Genomic DNA, 22,237 nt, shown 5'->3' on the forward strand with positions numbered 1-22,237 from the left:
TACAACAAATGTCACATTTCAAATTTCACATCATCAGTATTATGACTGGATTTACGGAACTTAAATACTGTAGCGAAGCATGGGCAGCAGGCTAGTAAAAAATAAACAATGGACGCAGACAGGATCCTTCCCAGAACAGCCCATTAAGTGCTCTAAATTTTTGCCCCACCCCCACCTTTATAAGGTTTTGGTAGAGACAAGTTCCTGGCATATGAATCTCCTGCCAACACACAACATATTTGGCTTGGCCCTAAGGATCAAGATGGAGACGTGAGACTGGAATTCCTGTTAGAAGTTAAGAAGTTACATCGCTGTCCAGATGTATAGATGTATCAGAAGAAGCCTGACTCTCTGCACCTCATTTACAATTAAGGTGACCATCTCTTTTTCACAGTAGTGAAAAGAAACAGAGATCACGTAAGGCAGGTGGGGGGGGAGATGAAATGTAATGCCCTGGAGTTTTAATAAGTTCACATAAGAGACACAGGATGGGCAATGATGAACAACGAGAAGTTTAATGCCAAGGCATACAGTCAGAGAAAGTTGGCTCATATAAAGGGAAAGGAATGGAATGGAGAGTCAATCAATAAACAGTAAATAGCTTTCAGCCTTTGGGGAAAGGGTGTCAGAGCAGAGTGTGCCTATCACTTGGTGGAAGGCATTAATGAGAATCTAAACATCAAATCCAGGTGTCACCAAATATGAGAAATAGGCAGGTGGAGATTTGGGGACAAGAACGCTCAGATACTTTAAGAATGGGGTTGTACTTTCTCTCTTGGCTTGTGCATACAGAGAGGAGAACACAAAATAATATTGAGAGAGGAGATGCACACAGAGAACAGCCTTTTTTCCTTTTCCTCCTAGGAATGAAAAACTAATGAGGAATTAAGTGCCTAAGAAGGTACCAGACAGACGCTTGGTAAATCTGGAATTAATTTGCCTTCGAAAGAATGGCTGCCTTATGCTGAGTCAATCGTCCCTTCGTATAATTCAAGACATGGCAGCCAGTGTGGTGTAGTGGTTAGAGTGTCAGACTAGGATCTGGGAGACCCAAGCTTGAATCCCCACTCTGCTATGGAAGTTGTAGGGCTAGTCACATACTCTCAGCCTAACCTACCTCACAGGATCGTAGTGAGGATAAAATGGAGGAGGGGAGAATGTTGTAAGCTGCTTTGGGTCCCCATTGGGGAGCATGCTGGGGTATAAATAAAGTAAACAAATGCAATCTATTTACTTTTTCCAAGGTTTCAGAGATATTTCCCACCCTAACTACCCAGTCCCCAGAGGCTGGGGACTGAATTTAAGAGCTAAGGCATGCAAACCATGCATACTGTCACAGACCTACATTCCACTGTTGTTGGATGGATCTCAAGTCCAAAACATAAAGCCTAAGCAGTACTGAATGGGCTAAATAAAACCAAGCAGAATTTAGGCAGCAGTTTTGTGGTTCACTAAAAAGATAAAATTTTAGAAAAAAGTTTATATAATAAATTTGGCATACTGCCCACGTGTGCTCTGTAATGCAGCCATGCGCAGTCATCCAAATGTACCCATCTGCAACCGTAGACAGAACTGTGGTTACTGCTTCAAACTAGTCCCAGAATTAACATGTTGGCACAGATTTGGATAAGCCCAGTTCCTCTAGATGGTGCTAATGTTAAGCCAAATTTAAGCCTCTTGATTTCAGTTTAGAAAGTTGGTATTAAAACTCTGTGTACAGCAGGGCAGCCTTCTTTGCCTGACTGGAAGACTTTATTTCAATCTAGAATTAACATCTGCCCCAGCTAATGTCAAATCAGCCTACTTATTTTTCATTGTGAGTTTAGGGCCAGATTTGTTTAAAGACAGAGTGTGGAGGGGTGTTCTGTGAGCTTTGAAAGGGGAAGCTGAAAGTTGAACACAGATTATGGGGATGGCAGGTATTTCACCGGATGATAACAGCTGAATTAGCATTTCATTTTTTAGTCAAATACGAACTATCTCTACAGGAACAGCTGCTAAACTATCTGGCAAAGTTCAGAGAGTAAAATTAATTTTTTTCTTTTTAGTGGCATATTTCTTTAGATTCCTATGTAAGCCTCTTAGGGAAGGCTATACCAGCTGCTAGAGAATGAAGATTATAATGTACACTAAAGCACGGTGGTGGAGGCATTTACAGTTGTCAGCTTCTATCCTCCATTTATGCACATTGAGACCAATGCTTGAAAGGGTTAAGGCGAGGAAGGAAATTGTGCAACTTGCAGAACAGGTGTCCTTGATGAAAACCCAAGGACGGGGAGATTGCTAATCCTGTATTCCACAGCATGATCAAATCACCAAGCAACAGATATAAATAAAAAAGGCAGGAAATGAGGAATTTAGATACAAGTGTGTCAGCGAGAAAATGAAGATTCATTGTGAAGAGGCTGGGAAGAGAAGAAGAAAAAGAAACAATATGACAGAAGGCACAACTGACAAACAAAAATATGGAAAAGAAAATCTTCAGGGGGAAAAATGCAGGAAAATGACAACAGCATCTACATCAGCTGTGGTCCTACACTATATATTTTTTCCTTTGCATTAGAAAGAAAGTGGTGGTCTTTTCTCTCTCTCTCTCTCTCTCTCTCTCTCTCTGTTTGCCTTACCATTGTTAGTATGACTAAAAGAGAAAAAGAAAAAAATTGTAATGAGAAATAAGCAACCTTTATTTTGCATCTTTCATCAGTGGAAGGAGAGCAAAGATGCTTTGTGGAAGCAGCAACACCTGTTCAATGGCACAGGAATGTATCCTGCCTTTCAGCAATCCAAGGTTAACCCTCAGCGTGCTGATGCTTTTGCTAAATAGATAGTGTCTTATTCCAGTTTGTAGCAGGCAGCAGCAGATTTAGGATTCATCAATTAATACTTAACTGCCATCCAGCCACGTGCAGAAAAATTAACTCCTGCCTTGAGGACTTCCATTAAGTCAGTCTTTGCAAACTGGAAAGGCTGGATATATTATCCACTAACTGTGGATGAAAAGTGAAAGGGAACTTCACTGTTTTCCTTCTCTTTGTCAGTATAGAGATGTCTGGTATGAAGACAAGACTCACTGGAAAAGAAAAGTCATAACTGACAGGATGGTACATAACAGGCGAACAAGGGTCACTCAGCAGGGCAACAGCACTACCCACCTATGAAGGAGTTTCTCACTCCAGAAGTTCCAGGTAGTCTTTCTTAATGCCTTGTCATTCATTGCCTTCATATAAGGTAGGTTTCATGACAACTTAGCAAGATTTGTACCACTGCTACCACTGTTAATGCAGCGTGTTGTGGCATCGGGAGGACTAGTGGCTCGGTTGTAGAGGATCTGCTTTGCATGCAGAAGGTCCCAGGTTCAATCCCATCTCCAGTAAAAAGGATCAGGTAGGATCAGAATTCAGTCTTGATTCAAGTGGTTCTAGATCAAATCAAGCCTGAATTCTCCCTGGAAGCGAAAATGACTAAACTGAGGCTACCATACTTTGGTTACATCATGAGAAGACAAGGGTCACTGAAAAAGACAATGAGGTTCAGAAAAGGTGAAAGAAATAGGGGAAAACGAAAGCCTGACATGAGAGGTATTGACTCAGTAAGCCGTTAATGACAGGACATTTTGGAGGTCTTTAATTCATAGGGTCACCATGAGTCAGAAGTAACTTGACAGCACATAACACACATAATGCACACAGCAGTTGATATGAAAGACCTCTACTTGAGGTCTAATGGGGAACTGCTGCCAGTTAGAGTAGGCAATACTGACCTTGGCAGACCATTATAAGGTCTGACTCAGTATAATGCAGCTTCAAGCATTCATTTATCTGTTCAAACTAGCAGCACTAACATACTAACGGAAATTGTTCAAGCCACTGATCTACAAAGTCTGGTGTAGGGTGCATGAAAAAAAAAAATAATGGTATTTTATGGGTTCCGGTATATTGGACCACAAAATTTTTGGAATTTCCAATAATGGTATGGTATTGGGATTCGGGAAATAATCGGGAACCCAAATTTTTTCAGCTCCATTGTAGCCTATGGGGACCATTCCCTATAGGCTGTAATGGAGAATCAATCTGGGGGTCTCTGGGACTCAGGGGGGCTGTTTCTTCAGGTAGAGGCACCAAATTTGTAGCATAGCTGCTAGTCCCTTTCCTCACCCCTCCCCTCAAGTTTAAAAAAGATTGGACCAGGGGGTCCTATTTTATGAGCCCCAGAAGAAGGTACCCCCATCCTCCATTGTTTCCAATGGAGGAAAAAAGGCAAGTAAAGGGACACGGTCCCTTTAAATGCCTGAGTTAACTTGCTGAGTCCTGCTGCTACTACTGCCGCAGCGCAGGCCGGCTTCTCCAATATCGACTTTCGTTTGGGCTCAGCTAGATCCGAATACCTGAAATTAAATACCTGAAAAATGCCACTATACCTGAAAAATAAATACCTGAAATTTATACACTATACCTGAAAAATAAATACCTGAAATTTATACACTATACCTGAAATAAATACCTGAAAAATGCCACTATACACAAAACTGATCTTAAAAATGACTGCGTAAAAGCAGAAATCTGTTACTGAAACCAGCTACCTATAAAATTTCTGCCATATTATATAGCAGAATTTAAAAAAAAAAATATAACAAGCCTTCCTAAGGCCTCAGCTACTGTAAGGACAGCCATGGTTCAGTTTGTCAGTTGGGACAGAGATTATCAGTGTGCTAAATATTACATTTACACGATATAGTTACTGCCCATGATGACTGCTGATTATATACCTCCACATACCACATGATAATGAAAGTCAGCCAAGTCTTCTCACAATGACGGTGCTCCTAAGTAGCACAGAATGAAAAAATGAAACCTGCAGCAATTCATCATAAAAGAACAGTGGTGGTGGTGGTGGGAATCCCATGAATATTACCCAACTGATTTTAGCAGCATTACTTTGGCAATGGGTGGGTGAATGTTCACTGGTTGATGTGGCACTCTGATGCATAGCCCTGTCACACAAAAGTTCGTGGGAAGTATAAGCTTGCACGTTCCCCAGAGATAACCATCCACCTAAGAAACCAATTTCTGTTTTTTAAGCTCCTTCATAACCATGGATGTTCTCAGTGTTCAAGAAAGTCCATTTCTTCCTGTTTTGCCATCAATACACCAAGGGATTCCAGAAAAGTCCTCCTGCAGACCCACAGGGATACCGCTTAAATAACTGCATTTACCCAGAAGGATCTCCCAGTCTTGTTTCCATCTTTATAAAACACTGCAACCTTGTTGTTCTCCTTTCTCTGTACATCATCTGTTAACTAGAAGCTGATTATGAGATTTGAAAGTAACTTTCTATGCAGTGAAAATGGATATGCTTTTTTAAAAAAAATGTGTCAACCCTCACTTTGCAACCACAGATGGTCAAGAAAACTTGTCTGCAGTTATCTCCAGAACAAGGTCTTTTTTTGTTTGGAATAACTCCCTAGACGTGTCCATCAGATGCCTAACTTGGTGAAAGCACTTACAAAAATTATCAGTTAAAAATATTTTTATTCGGGTGACATCTGATTCTGTTTACAGAGTTGTGTCGGCTGTGAGTTTTTAACTTTGTTTTTATTATGCAGCATGGTACAGACACGGTGGATTTTAACACTGGTTGCAAGCTGCCAAGGAGGCCTAGTTGAGTAATTTATTTAAAATGTTTATTTAAGTATATTTGGCTTTTTTCTACAAAGTGGATTAGGTGGAAATATAAGTTTAAAATATAAATTTAAAAGGTCTAACATCATCCTCTCCAAGGCAATTCCAAGCCAAGGCCACAATGGTTCCACCTATACAATCTGGGTCCCAGGGCTGAACTACACAGCATACTGGAACTGATCCATGAGAGGATTTTCTTCACAGTTTCTCATAGTAAACAGCAGCTACAGTCTTGAATCCACTGAAGCTTCTATGTGGGCAGAAGAATTTACATCTGCACAATGTGACTTTCTCACCTTCTCCCTTCTGCTGCAGCCCCAAATGCCCAATGCCAAACGACAACTCCAGGGGGCATTTTGTGCTGCAGTAGGAGAGGAGAGGTAAGAAATTGATGTTCCACAGGGGAAATCCTTCCACCCATGTTAAAGTTCCTCCCCTGTTAAAGTTCCAGTGGATTCAAGTTGCTCTGACTTGGGTCAAGGCTACAGTGAAGAGGGGCTCATGTTTCCTCCCTCCATAGTTTTCATGACTTCAAACAGCCCCCCACAGTTGCTATTTGCCAGGCTAGGGGAAAACATTCAGGTTACATGTATTACCAGGTATATGATTCTCTCAAAAAGTCAAATGGCAAGAATGGAAGGCCATATGAAATTAGGAAAACTATGGAAGTGAAAATTGTGACATTTCTCCTCCCTTGTATTTTTACCCTGACCCAAATCAGAAACATCCACAGGCACTATTTACTAATAAAAATGCTTAGGATTTCCATTCAGGTATCTGCCATCATCTCATCTAGTTTGAGCTTTGAATTGTGAATAGGAGAGATCAGGTGCATTGAGGAAAGACATCTGCACAGCAATGATTAAATAATATTTGTGGAGGAAATATATGAGTTCCCAATTCACATGTTAGGACGCAAGTGGTCCACAACATTATGGTACAGTACATGCCTTGCATTCAAAAGGTTCCCGGTTCAGCCTCTCTGACCTCCAGTTAAAAGGAGTCTACAAAGGAGGGCTAGGGAAGATCTCTACTTGAAGCCTTTGTAGAACTGCTGCCAGGGGAACTCACAGCTGAGAGTTACTTCCTGAGAGAATCTGTCCGATAAATTGCCTCCCTACTGCTTGAGTCACTGCTGGACGAGGTAATAGCTATTAGAGAAATCTATGCAGATGGAGAAGGGAAGAAACTCCAGGAATTTCATATTTATAAAAACAAGACAAGGAACAAATGGCTTTATTGAGTTAATTAGAGGAAGAAAAAGAAACCGCTAATAAAGCACATTGGGGGGGAACATAATGAATCCTACTGATATCTCTTGAAAAACAAGTGGGAGTAAGCTGGGGCACATCAATCGTTTTAACTATTAGCAATCTGCTTTTGCTCCTTTTAAAATCAAAACTGGCCCATCACAGAAAAACAGGGTGGTACTTACCTGTAACTCTTGTTCATTGAGGGTCTTATGTGCAGGCACACACTGGGACTGTACAGGCACAGGCTGACCATGGAAGAGAATACTTTCTAGCTTTGCAGAGCTTTCAGACGTTCAGAGGGGAAACTAGGGTTGCCAAGTCCTCACCTGTTGTATAGCAGGGGAGTCCAGTCTTCGTCTGGGAGTCCATGTGCGCGCGTGAAGTGCGCGTGCGCTGCAATTATGTCACCTGGAAGTGACGTGCTGATGCCGGGCATGTTGCGTGTTTTGGGGGTGGGGTTCCCCCCGGGCCCGATTCGCCGCCGGCGGGTAACGGGCCTCCTGGGCAGGGGTTTCCCCGACCCCCAGGGGGACTTGGCAAGCCAAGGGGGAACCCATCCCCTCCATGCACAAAAGTGTTTCCCACATAAACTATCATGAGAAACAAGGGACTAGCACTACCCTCACTCAATTCTCCTGAGAAGCCCAAATGCTCCTACTGAAATATATCCCAGAGAACTTATAGAGGGATCAGGAGGGATGGAATAAGTGCTGTCATGATCTGGGCTGTGCCACCAGAGGCCTACTAGGCCCAGGGAGCCTGGCTAGCAGTAGGTGAGGCTGGGCCTACAACTCCCAGGAGCCCCTGGGAGGTTTTGGAGCCAAAATTGACCAATAGGGAAGAAGAGGGCTGGGGAACAAAAGGGCTGGTGCCAGAGCAGAAGCTGTTCTTTTCCCCAGAGGGCAGAGCCAGAAGGAAGGCTGCTGCAGGGAGGAGATCCTCATGCGGAGGGAAGGGTGAGTAGTCTAGTGTCACTTGGAATAGTGAGCTAGGGACAGTATATAGTTAGACGCGTTAGGGCATTTGATTTCTTTTCTGTTCACCCACTTACTGTTATTATTCTGCACCTTGTTGTTTGACCTCCTATAAAATAAATCTTTTCCTTGTTTCACTCTGCCTGGTCCTCACGCCTGTTATTCGGCCAAAAAGGAGGTCTGAAGGTCTTGGGAGGGTACTCTGGGCCTTCTCAAGGGAGCCTGGAACCAGAGTGGTGGCAGCGTCAGGTGACACCCCACCTGAGCCATGACAAGTGCCTTGATTGGTCTCAGGGAATTGAAATCAACCAGAAAAGAGGCTATGTTTAAGCAGGCCAGAGGACTCAGCACTCCCCTCAGTTACCTTGATCCACCAGAGCCCACCACCCATTTACTCCCAGGCTGTAAAGTAAGAGGTAAGGGCAGCACAAATATTTGCCTGAGAGGTGTTGACTGAAGTTTGAGGTTGAGAATCAGGTCTTGAGTTAGTATACATAACTGAGGAAACATCTGGCTTTGCTGACAACCTACATGAGAATACATTGAGTCATATTCTCAGGGCTAGCACACAGAGATAAGACCATAAGAGAAGCCAATATTGGATCAGGCCAATGGCTCATGCAGTCCAACACTCTGTCACACAGTGGCCAAAAATACCAGGTGCCATTAGGAGGTCCTCCAGCGGGGCCAGGACACTAGAAGCCCTCAGACCATTAGAAAACAGGCAACTGGTTTCTTCTGCAAAGAGCAGCTTCATCTAAAGGGCTGATTCACACATGCATGTATATCACTTGTTATCTCATCACTTTCTGAGTTGTATCTAAAGACTAGAATAGAAGGTTTGCAATTATATCTATCTGTTTATTTAATTTTATTTAACTATGAAGAAATGTTCAGACGTTCTAGTGGAGGACAGAAATATCTTAATATCTTAATACAGAAAACAAATTAATAATTAAACTTAATCAAACTTAATTAAACTTATGAATAGTCAATGTGGGGATGCACAGAAAACTTTATATGTTCTTACGACGATGGGATAATGTATGCTGGGCCTCCCCTAAGTGGTGCACTGATGTGTGTCTTGGTGCCCATTTGCTTATTTGACCAAACATCCTTTGCCCAAAGCAAAGAACCAATCCTGTTTAGGATGGCTTTCAAAGACAGGTCTGGTATATACCTTCATGACTGGGTCACTATGTGTTCAAATTGGGAAAAAGAGATTGAGTTTCTAGACACTCTCAATGACTTTGCAATGGAGCAGATGGTCACAAAACCTACAAAGGGAGAGGCGATCCTGGATTTGGTCCTATGTAATGCCCAAGACCTGGTGAGAGACATAAAAGTGATTGCCCCACTTGGGAACAGTGACCATAATGTTATTGAGTTCAACATTTGTAGAAATAGGGAGTTACCCCAAAAGACCAACAAAACCACTTTTAACTTTAAAAGGGATAACTTCTCTGATATGAGGGGGACATGTGAGGAAGAAACTGAAAGGAAAAGTAGAAAGGAGTACTGAAGGATGATAGGGAAATGGCTGAGAAGCTGAATGCATTTTTTCCTCTGTCTACTCTGTAAAAGATGATAGACAACTTAAAAACTGATAAATCACCAGGCCCGGATGGCATACATCCGAGAGTTCCGAAAGAACTCTAATGTGAACTTGTGGATCTCCTGACAAAAATATGTAATCTTTCCTTAAAATCTGCCTCCATTCCTGAAGACTGGAAGGTAGCTAGTGTCACTCCCATCTTTAAAAAGGGTTCCAGAGGAGACCCAGGAGATTACAGGCCAGTCACTCTGACGTCAATACTGGGTAAGCTGGTGGAAACTGTTACTAAAGAAAGAATTAGTAGGCACATTGATGAACAAAAACTATTGAGGCAGACTCAGGATGGGTTCTGTAAGGGAAGATCTTGTCTCACTAGCCTGTTCTTTGAGGGAGTGAACAAACATGTGGACAAGGGGGACCCAATAGATGTTGTTTCCCTTGACTTCCAGAAAGCTTTTGATAAAGTTCCTCATCAAAGGCTCCTAAGTAAGCTCAATAGTCATAGGATGAAAGGACAAGACCTCTTGTGGATCAAAAACTGGCTAATTAATAGAAAACAGAGAGTGAGTATAAATGGGCAGTTCTCTCAGTGGAGGGGGGTAAGCAGTGGGGTACCGCAGGGATCAGTACTTGGTCCACAGCTTTTTAACTTGTTCATTAATGATTTGGAGTTGGGAGTAAGCAGTGAAGTGGCTAAATTTGCAGATGATACGAAGTTGTTCAGGGTGGTGAAAACCAGTGAGGATTGTGAGGCACTCCAAAGGGATCTGTCAAAGATGGGCAAGTGGGCGTCAACATGGCAAATGGGGTTCAATGTGGCCAAGTGCAAGGTGATGCACATTGGAGCCAAAAATCCTAAATATAAATACACATTGATGGGGTCTGAACTGGCAGAGACAGATCAAGAGAGAGATCTTGGAGTTGTAGTAGATAACTCACTGAAAATGTCGAGACAGTGTGTGACTGCAATAAAGAAGGCCAATGCTATGCTGGGGATTATTAGGAAGGGTATTGAAAACAGATCAGCCAATATCATAATGCCCCTATATAAATCAATGGTGCGACCTCATCTGGAATACTGTGTGCAATTCTGGTCACCACACCTTAAAAAGGATATTATAGCTTTGGAGCAGGTAGAGAAAGAAATAGTTTTATCTGTTTCTCACAATACAAGAACTCATGGGCACTCAATGAAATTGCTGAGCATCGTCCACTTTCATCATTATTGTTTATATTTGTATTGGAAGTATTGAATGACACCATAAGAAAAGATAGAGACATCAGAGGATGTTGGTGGGAAAAAGTACAAATAGAGTCTAGATTTGCTAAAGATAAACCAGGGTTTTTTTAATACAGAAATGAATAAGTACTATTGCATGCCGATAACGAACTGATTAAAATGTATATAATAATGTTAGAAGATAAAACACAAGATGAAATAGTTAAAAACTATGGTTAAGAGGGCACAAAAGTTGGGTCACAATATTGATCTAGATCAATGGTTATGTATATGGAAAACAAACGTTAAGATTACAAAAACGACTGCATATAAAGAAAATATTTATAAAATGTTTTATAGATGGTATATTACTCCAGATAAGCTAGCTAAATTTTACTCTGACCTACCTAATGATTGTTGGAAGTGTCAAAAATGTTGGTTGTTTTTTTCATATGTAGTGGACTTGTGATAAAGTTAAAAAATATTGGTCTTGAATACATGAATTGTTACAAAAAGTGTTTAAAAATACTGTACCTTATACACCAGAACTCTTTTTATTGAATATAGTACCAGAGAATTGTAAACAAAAAAGACTTTTATCTTATTATACATGTAGTAACAGCAGCAAGAATATTATATGCCAAGTACTGGAGAAGAAATGAAATTCCCCCAAAGGAAGAAATTATAACTAAAATGTGGGAACAGCAGAGATGGACAACGTAACCTCAATCATGAGAGGACACAACAAAGAAGACTTTGAAGATACATGTTCAAGATTTTATAAGTGGACAGAAGAGTACAAGACATAAAACTTTCGGACACCTAACTAAAATAAAAGGAAATAAAAGCTTTTTTTAAATTATAAGCAAAAGGTATACAAATAAGCTATAAGATGGAAAAAAACAATGAATATACTTGGAAATTGTATGAGGTCATCAACTAGATCAAAATGATGTAAAGAGAATTCCCTATATGTGTATTTTTGTGTTTGTTTTTGTTTGTCTGGTATATTAAAAAATGTTAAAAAATGAAATTGCTGAGCAGTTGGGTTAGAACAGATAAAAGGAAGTAGTTCTTCACCCAGAGTGATTAACACATGGAATTCACTGCCACAGGAGATGGTGTTGGCTACAAGCATGAACGGCTTCAAGAGGGAATTGGATAAACATATGGAGCAGAGATCTATCAGTGGCTATTAACCACAAGGTATAGATAGGAACTCTGGGGCAAGTGATGTTTGGTGAAGTGGTTAAGTGTGCGGACTCTAATCTGGGAGAACCGGGTTTGATTCCCCACTCCTCCACTTGCACCTGGCTGGATGACCTTGGGCAAGCCATAGTTCTGATAAGAGCTGTTCTTGAAAAAAGAGCAGTTACTGTCAGAGCTCTCTCAGCCCCACCTTCCTCACAGGGTGTCTGTTGTGGGGAGGGGAAGGGAAAGGAGTTTGTAAGCCGCTCTGAGACACCTTTGGGTAGTGAAGGGTGGGGTATAAATCCAATCTCTTCTCTTCTTCTTCTATATTCTTGGTGCTTGGGGGGGAGGCAACAGTAGGAGAACTTCTGGGGTCCTGGCTCCACTACTGGACCTCCTGATGGCACCTGGTATTTTTGGCCACTGAGTGACAGAGTGTCCTAGTAAGATATCCTGACAAAGGGGTTTTGGAGACTTTCAGATAGTCTCAAATTGTATTCTGAAGCCCCTACAAGAGTTGAATTTAACCCTAGAAGAGGAATGAGCACTAAGAACATAAGAACATGAGAGAAGCCAATTTTGGATCAGGCCAATGGTCCATCCAGTCCAACACTCTGTCACACAGTGGCCAAAAATACCAGGTGCCATCAGGAGCACTACTGCCACAGGTGTCTGTATGGTTGTTGCAATAACCATTACTCGGGGATTAGTAATGTAGCACCACCACCTCAGAAATAAGTATTTCAAAAGGGGAAAGATGTCTGCATATCCTGTTTTTATTTACGTATCTACTCCTACACATCAACATCAACCCCAGAACTAGTGTGGTATAGAGGTTACAGTATGATCTAACAGACCCAGGTTTGAATCCCAATTCTATAATGGAAGCTCAGTAGATGACCTTTGGCCGGTCATTTTTTCTCGGCCTTACCTAGCTCACAGACATGTTGTTGTGAGGATACGGTGGGGGAGGGGAGGGGAGAACAATGCTGTAAGCCACTTTGCCTCCCCGATGGGGAGAAAAGCAGGGTATAAATAAATAATCTCACAAACTGAAGAAATGTCCTGATTTTATGCTTTAAAATAATCTTTTCTTTGAACTGTGGCATACTGCAGTGTTTACTGCAGGTACAATCCTGCTTTTAATACATCGTCTTCTACCTTTGTAATCAACTATCTGCACTGTTTATGATACATCTTGCCTTCAAGTTTGTTGTCTGCCTTGTTTTCTAATTCTGTAATCCTAGTCCTATCGAACTGTTCATTGGATCTCTTAAACTATTTGACTGGATTGTTTAATATTCTATAATCCTCCGTGAGTCTCAGAGAGAAAAATGAGATACAAATGAACTAAACAAATTCTCTTTATACAGCACCTTAACTAACTAGTCATTTAATATTTCCTCCTCCCTCCTTTAGTAACACTGGCTGGCACAGAAACAGTTTGTCTTCCTTAATAGTCAATTTAACTACTCCATTCATTTGTATGGAGGTAGCTGGAATTAGCCCCTCCTCCAGCAAAGTTTCCCCCCTCCTTTTATGTTTGTATGGTTATCTTTCTGGATCAGGGCTAATCCCATGGTATCCCAGGGCTGTAAGGAGGAAACAACACCTTTTGCTCTATAGACATAATCATCTGTATACAGCCATGAATAATGAAGAATTGTCATTACTCCCTGCAACTGAACCATGAAAAGTTAACACAGTTAGGAAACTACATCAGAATTAAAAAAAGAAAGACGTTAGCTTCATTAAAGTTAAACATATTCATGGTATTTTTTGCCTACACAAAACAATATAAAATGCAGAACCATTTTCCAGCACAATTTTAATTTAAATTGGTTTCTCCACCTGCTTCTCCTTTCCTAGATGTAACCACTTGGAACTCTTCCAGTGGGAGGAACTAAACTGTCAGAAAGTATTTGAATCTTGTTTGCACTGGGGAAAAGAGGGGATTTTTTTTTTTAAATCAGCAGATTTAAGTTTAGTGCAATCACTACCATACATCAAAAGTAGCCATAAATGGTTCTCCTTCAAAGGGCACATTTGCTCTCTGAGAACTAAGCTTCTGAATTCACCAGACAATTAGAGGTTTTCACATTTAATGCCAATAAAATGCCAAGATAAATGCTGCTGCTCATATGCATGGGAAGAGTTTAGAGTAATAAGATTTCCCAGATAATCTTACTTTAAAGAGAGATCTTCTAGCCATTTCCAAAGCTTCGACACTACTTGCGTGCAGAGGCTCTAACATATACCCTTCTCTATGCTGTGAATCAGCATGAACCCCCACCCTCAAATTAATGTTTTGAAAACAGACTATAACAAGGCCATATTTGGGGGCTTCATGCACACACAGACATATGAGTCTATGCTCAAAATGGGGCAGGGAGCTATCTACAGTGGGACAGGCCTTGGCCAAACATGCCTTGGTAGTAAAAGATACCTCTTTTTCTCCCAAACCAAGGAAAGCCTGCATGAGCTATGGCTGTGGTCACACAAACTAAATAATCCACCTTCAATCCACTTTAAATGCACTTTCCACCTGGATTTTACTGTGTGAACTGGCAGAATCCAGTTGCAAAGTGCACTGAAAGTGGATTATTTAGTATGTGTGACCGCAGCTTATGTCTGCTGGAGCCTGTCAAAAGCAACAAGACACTAGCTCCTGTTAGCAGGTTCCATTGGCAGCAGATTGATTTGGGAAGGGAGAGAGGCATCCTTCCTGCCGACCCCCCTGCTCAAGGCAATCCACCTGAACTACAGCTACTGGCAAAGCATGGAGCATCCCCTCCAATCCCTTCCTCCCCATTTACATCACAATGGTAGCAACCTTCTCTCAAGTGTGTGGATTATGCTATACTGAGGCTGCGGTCACACGAAGCATTAGCCACGCTACTGAGACGGATGATAGGCGGATTTTCCGGGCGTGATCACATCGCAATATCTGGGAAGCATAGAGCTCCCATGGCGAACCAGAGGCTTCCCGCCGAAGATGTGGAGTTAAAAACTAGTGCCTCCGAGGTACTAGTTTCCGGAAACCGCGGGGCAAGGGCTGGCGTCTGATCGCGTTTCTGGTGGTAGTCCGTGGCATCCGGCGCCCGCCCATGTCCCGTCGCAAACAGGGTTTTCCCCAAGTCTCCACAGGAAGTGCACAAGCACCCAACGGCGCATGCGCATGAAGAGGAAAGCAAAAGTTCAGTTGCTCTGCAGAATCGTGCATGCCGTTGGTGAGATCGCGCCACACCACTTCTTTGCCGCGCTGCAGGATCGTCGTGTGATCACCACCTCGCCCCTACCCACGGGACCTCGACGGGACGTGTGATCGGGCAGCTGCGCATTATTTTGCTCCGGGCCAAACTGCCACGCTCCCCCCCCCACATTTTACGGCCTGTGTGACCGGGACCTGAAAGGGGGGAGAAGGAAGACCAGCACACTGCTAGCTGTTCAGTGTGTGTGTGAGTGAGTATTAACAGGATACATTCGGACTCTGTGAGATGCCACCACAGTCCACAAACTCACCTGTCTTTGAAATTATATAAATTTTGAAAGTGGAATACTACTTATTGACTTGTATTCAACCAACCACCAGCAGTACACTGACTTTCCCTATGTTCCTTCCTCCACCATATGGTTGTCTTCAACATGCAGAAAAGTTATTCTTGAGATCATGGGGCCCATGTGGAAAAACAGGGGCATGGGTTAGAGGGTTGCAGGGAGGAATGGGAAAGGAGTAAAACCTCCAACCTCTGTCTCCCATCTGTGCAGCTGCACCCATAGAATAGGGAGGAGTGGTGATTCCACCACCATCTTCCTCCTCACTGCACCCTCCCTCTTCCTGAGGGTCAAAAGGGATAGCATGGGGGAAGAGGAATGCAGAGAAAAAGCATGCATCTCCCATCAGTAGTTGGCTGGATACAAGCCACTGTCTCTACTACTATTTAATGAAAGCCACATTTAGGCCTTTCCACAAGGCTATTCAAAATGGCTGCAAGTTCTCTCTTCGTTTGGGAAATTCCAAAATGTAAACAATGCTGGTAATTCTCCTTTAAATGTTTACCACAAGTTTAAAGAGGTTGTGGGCTTCATTGTGTCCATTTGGGTATATATACAAAAAAGCAAGCAATAGGTAATTACTTCTTGACTCTTCAGTTTGGATACTCAGCTGAGGTCCTTTCCACATAGCAGTGGTTGGTCTGTTTCCTCCAAATGAGCCATGCCTTCTTGCTGCCTTGTCCTCTTCTCACAGAGTACTAGTGAGCAAGGAAGCCAATAATTTATTCAGGCTTGGCTACTTGGTTGGTTTAAAGCTCCTAACCATTTATTTTGGAGCAAATTCATTTGATTCAAGTGGGTTGGGGCAACTGGCTTGGGGACTCCTGCATATACAGAGCAGTGCTGATAAATTCACTGAAAGCTGCAATTGACAATTCAGCTTCATTTATTATTTCATAAGACATGGATCACAGATTTACATGGATGGAACAATCCATCTAAGGTGAGGCAGCCATAATTGCTCTTTGCCTGCAGTGAGATCTAGGATATTTTTTCCTGAAGGAAAACGAAGTGGCTTATAGAAAATACCGAATATAATTCTAACAACAAAATCCAATTTAAACAAACAAAAAACACTATACACATCATGGGTGGGTCCTAGTTTGCTGCACTGGCTAATATAAGCTCCCTTTGGGCCTTGTCCTTCAGCTCATGCCCAAGGGCTTATGTCTCTGGCTATGCACAGGCTAAGTATCTGCAAGCAAAGGAGAAACAAACTCAGACCAAATCTTAGTGAGTTCCTGCAAGCTGGCAGGTTCTTCCCCATTTCCTTCCCTGATAGAAATGCCCCTAGCTATACCCAGGCTAAGTATCTGCCAGGGTCAGGATGTGAGGTCAAAGCTCACAGATCTCACTGAAGATAAGCTTCACCAATGGTGTTTTAAGGCAAAGTCAACAGAATGTGTTTGTTTGTGGTACCATGCCTAAAGTGCACAAAGTATTAATAATAAAGGGTGCTTCTGAACATATATAGAATGGCTTGGGGCCTGTGTGTATTTTATAAAACTTGGCACTGGCCTCAGAACTCTGCTTCATAAGAATCTCATCTTTTATTTCTTTTAAAAAGCATTTTCTAGTCCTGATTTCAATGATATGTTGGAAAGCTTAGAGGCAAGGCTGGCGAATTCTCAGAAGTCAGAAATATTGCTGAATAAGATTTAGAAGATGGTGCTAGAGGACAGAGCACAGACAACAGAAATCAGGTGAAATCTCACAAATGCACTTACCTTGCATAATGTATGCACAATGAAGAACTCTGATTACTTCAGGGTTTTAGTTCCTTATTCATTTATTTTGTGCAGCTTTGAGAATGCCTTTCCCTCACCACCCAATACCCACAACTAGTATTCAATAGCAGCAACTATGGAGCAAAATTCTAGACCAAAGTGTTTGGCTTCCAAACAGGCTTAATCCCCAGTCCCGCCCTCCTATTTTTTAAACTAGGTATTACTCAATGGATTCATAAATTTATGCTTCTCACATTATATCATCCCTAATTCTGCCTCCAGACCACAGAACAAATAATGATTCTGCTAAATCCTGCCTCAATATAAAATAGGGAACTGGTCTGATCTAGTCTAGTCTATGGGGTTTTTACAGAAGTTATACAAACCCAGGTACAGAATGTACTATTACAACACATTACTATTACAACACACTGCAAAGGAAAGTCTGACAGAGAAAAAAAACCTAAATCTGAAAATAAATGAATTGTATGTACCTTCTGTATTTGAGACTAAGACTGTGGTCACACTGGAGGCTTGGCATGATCTGGTGGTCCCTCTATTTGTGGTGGTTTACATCTTTGCAGGAAGGGGTGACCAGACAGCACACCCTGAAGTGGCCTCACTGGGCGCTCACCCGGTGGTCAACCGTTCAGATTATTGCTGCAGGGCAACCATGGAGTGGGTGGTCGGGCGGCTTCTTTTTTAACTTTGTATTTTGCATATGCACATAACTGCTTATTTGAACCACTGTTTCATTTTGACAGCTGGAGGAGGCTGCCTCCCCCTCTGAAAAAACTCACTTTTCAATTAACCCCTTCCCCCCCCTGTGTGCTGCAAAGCTGTAGGCAGAGGCAGAGGCATGAAAAAAGGCAAAGGAGGCTTCTCAGTCTGCCCTTCCCTCCCCCCTCACCTCAGAGGACAGCCGAAAGCCTGGTGGTATGCATGAAGATGTGGTTATGCACACATCGCTAACTGACTTAAAAAAAACAAGGATCAAAAATGGAACAGAACGATCAGACTTCCCAACTATGTTGAGCTTGCACCAGGGGAGTTCAGACATCCAGAAATTTGGAGTGAAAGCACTGATATCCATAAACACCGGACTTTCCCCAGTGCCTGATTACTCCACTTCCAAAGCAGAGCAGAATGGGGTGGTGATGACTGGGGCCGGGAAGGCAGATGTTGCTGTCTCATCATGCTGTTTAAATCTGCAAAGGTACTGCAACAATATCAGCGCAAACTGCTCATGTGACCACAGCCTATAGTTCTGTTCATATAAATCAGGGGTGGCCAAACTTGCTTAACGTAAGAGCCACATAGAATAAACATCAGATGTTTGAGAGTCACAAGACATGAACAAATATTACATGTTTTATTGGAAAATATGCAAATTTGCTTTTTATTACATTAAATGAGAGTGCCAAAAATAACAACGAAAAGCAGATATTGCTTTTCCAATGCTTGTCCATTGCTTGTCCAATGATATTTGTTTCCTTATGATATTTAGCTTCCCCAGCTGCCCTGCCGGGAGTCGCATAATATGTGTGAAAGAGCCGCATGTGGCTCCTGAGCCACAGTTTGGCCACCCCGATATACATCCTAGTAAGCCTCTGCTTAGTGCCTGCAGCATCACTTAAGTTTCCATGCTTCTGAAGGCTCATGAAGGGTTTGGGGAAGGGTGTTTCATTGGGGGGGGGGAGGACAAAGTTGTTACAGAAGAACTTAGCTTTTGTTTGATAGAGAAGAAAAAACATTGCTAACTTACTTTTGCAGAAGGTATTTTTTTAAATTGAGCACCTTGATTACCCTAAAAAAATAAACATTGCATAACCAGTTTAAAAAGTTTAATGATAAAATTGATAAGTGATTTACCTGCTTTTGTTCTTCTCCTAAACTGTCCCACATTGATGCAACAATTTTTGATACATCCCCAAAAGTTGCATTGGGGTTCTGTCCTTTGATGGCTGCTTGTGTATCTCTGAAAAACAGGGCATAAGCAGACACTGGCTTCTGGGGTTCATTTGGGTCCTTCTTTTTCTTCTTCTTTTGGTTTTTAGGTTTTTTGCCCAGATCTGTCAATGGTCTCTTCTCCCCAGTTACCTGTTGAACGTCAAGAAGGATCATTAGTGACTGCACTTCATATTATTTTTGCTTTGTATCAAAGCTTCTGCTGAATTTGTACTGGGGAGAAAAAGAAGTCAATAAGCCAAGAGAATTAAGACTACCCTGTATAGAAAAATTGCTTTCTGCTTTCTATATCCACATGCCTTCTCCTGTGATTACATTATGATAACATGCTGTGTCTTATTTCCTGTTGCAAGCCAAATGGTGAGGCCACATGGCCTCAATAGCCATGCCATAAACCCACATTCTTTCATACTTTCATGCCAAAAGCCAGACCTCATGGCTACACTTTCTGGCCGACTTGCGACCAGTCACGTACACAATGAAGTAGCTGGAGTTTGGGTCAGATGACTGCAACCTACAATTGGGCACACCCATGCCCACTCGCAATTGGCTGATGGTCACATCTAATTTGTGGCTGGAATTGGGGTATAATTGTTTGATCCCTATGGGAGTGAGCTCTTCTTCTTGTTCTCGAGTCTCTTGCTCTCTCTCCTGTCATTGTCTGTTTTATTGCACCTGAAATGCTGCCTCTTGAGAGACAAAGAGTTGCTTTGTGAACTGGAGCACATGGGTGTGCAAAAATGGGATTTCCATTCAAAATCCCTTAGACTATTCTGGACTGTGGATGTTCCTGATGTGGTAACTATGTATCTTCAATGTGTAGTTAAGGCAAATTGCCCTAGCCTTTGTTGTTTTTGTAATCTCTGGTAGTATATGCTAAGCTCTGTACTGAATAAAGATCCTTCTTATTGCTAATTTGTCTCTGGTGTTGTAACTGAATTCCAAGTCTAAGCCCTGTACACACCCCTTCCAAAAATAGCCTCTCCTATTGTTCCCTTTCCTTAACTGAGCTGCTTAAGAATTTCAGCTTTTCATGAATTATGGTGCAACTAAAATACCGATAGACTCACAATTCCTGTAACAAATGTTCTTTTCACAGCTGTGACTTTTTATACACACTCACAAAACAGGGACTTTATACATACATCTGCATATGGGCAACAGGATTTATGTGCACTGTGTACTCTTTCTGCTACCCAACAGATAGCTTCACAGACACATGCAAATTTTAAAAATTCTCATTATTCAGTTAATGAATAATCTGTTGAATTGCAAGCTGAATGCGTGAACTCCATTGAAAAACGCTGTATGTGAGGTTGTGTAAAGTGCTACTGATATGTTTATTTAGAAAATGCATCTCCCACATTTCTACTTTGACAAGTGCTCAAGGCAGCATACAAAGAAAATTTTAAAAGAGCACCAAAAACACAATAAAAACCAACAATGAATCAGATTTCAAAGTAACTAGAAAGCCCTACAGGCAAAACAAAACCCTTACGCTATGATCACTGAATTAAATTAATTAATTAAAAACATTTCTATCCTGCCTTATCTCCTTGAATTCAAGGTAGTGAACACTGTAGAAACCAAATTGCAAAGGCATAAATTACAATCCAGTTGAAAACACAAGAGTTAAAATATACAGGACCAGCAAACTCACAGTCAGTTCTGCTGAAAAAATTCATATTCCACTATAGCTCTCTGGAACATGACTGTTGTATACACCTTCCTAAATGTAGTACTTGAAGGCTCCCTCTTCACTCATTATGACAGTCTACTCCAAAGGACTGGGCTCACCACAGAACAGTGATTTTGCTGTGGCTGTACAGGCAGTTCTGTAAGCGAAGATTATCAACCAAGGCTGCAAGTGCTGTTTAAGTCCCAAATCCTGGCCTAAAGCCAAGTTGAAACAAATCATGGGAAGATGTTTTATCCAAAAATGTCTGCAGTTACTCTGCCACAACCTGTTCAATCAACTTTGATCAGAAAAAATACAAGCCGACTGTCCATACCCCTCTCATCTAAAGAGGGCTTCTTATGAAGGGGCTTAATCACAGCTACTGTTAACTGTGAAGGAAACGCTCCTTGTAGTACGGACATAGATAGTCTTCACCAAAGGTTTTAGCACCTTCTCCTGGTAGGATATGAATAGACAGAATGAATAAGGATCTAGTATGCAGAAAGTGGCCTTCACAACCCCAACAAATCTGTCAACATCACTCATGGAAACCAAGACTGGATGAAAAATATTTTAACAGCGCAGAACTGGACAAAATCACCAAAGCTAATTTCCTAATCAAAGTTGAAAGTGTGTGGCCCAGAGAACATCAAGCCTTGAAGCACCCTAAATAGTGGACGAGATTCAGCCAATGCAGAAAAGAAGGCCTTCTTTGCCACCATTGTTGTTAACCCATAGGACCTTAAATGGGCTGTATAGTGTGTTTTATCTGATTTGGCATGAGTTTTCCGCTAATGGCACTCTAACTGGTTCCCTAAACTCTGCACAGTTCCACTAAACCAAGTAGTTGGTACTCTCCTATGGGAAGAGCACTGAGAAGCAGTTCTGTGAAAAGCACCCTGCAAACCAGTATTCCAGGCTAGTACCAGCGCCTCTAGGGAGACACCATCAAAAGTGCCCAAAGCAATCTGGAAACATATTGGCTCCATCAGTCTCTGTGCTTCTATCATCTTAAAGGATCCTCTGCCCTTGCAGAGGGATCTAGGCATCGTAACCTTCTCTATTAGTGAGTATGATCTGACCACGGCAGAGGCTGCAGTATCAACCTTTCTACCAGAGCATCCTCAGTGCAGGAAAAAAGATCCAATGTAAGACCACTCTCATGTGTTGGGCCCAATAAAAGCCCTATGGTTTGTCATAAAGTCCTGAGCCGAAACTGTTTGTAGTGGCTTATTTACATATGCAAATCATCATCAAGTGATAAAAGTTACCTGCTTGTAAGCCTTCTAGCAGCATGTGACTGGTCACTCTGTAAACCAGGATGCTGGGCTAGGTGGATCATTGGTCTGATCTAGCAGGGCTGTTCTTAGGAAATCACTCCTTCTCCTCTACCACTGGTGGCTTGTGTTGGATCCAACCCACTAGATATTACTGGCACA

At 42.0% G+C, this 22,237-nt stretch overlaps 1 protein-coding gene across 2 annotated transcripts in view; it reads right to left on the reverse strand.

Moving 5' to 3' along the window:
* The window catches only part of TOX2 (TOX high mobility group box family member 2), a 358,898-nt gene that overhangs the window by 45,510 nt on the left and 291,151 nt on the right, over positions 1 to 22,237 (reverse strand). For both annotated transcript variants that reach the window (XM_015425269.1, XM_015425268.1), the window contains one exon: positions 19,025 to 19,252. In XM_015425269.1, coding sequence (XP_015280755.1) covers positions 19,025 to 19,252 — 228 coding nt within the window. The remainder of the gene's footprint in view (positions 1 to 19,024; positions 19,253 to 22,237) is intronic.

The sequence above is a fragment of the Gekko japonicus genome, unplaced genomic scaffold (genome assembly GCF_001447785.1).
Source record: "Gekko japonicus isolate JY-2015 unplaced genomic scaffold, Gekko_japonicus_V1.1 scaffold2, whole genome shotgun sequence".
NCBI classification, from domain to species: domain Eukaryota; kingdom Metazoa; phylum Chordata; class Lepidosauria; order Squamata; family Gekkonidae; genus Gekko; species Gekko japonicus.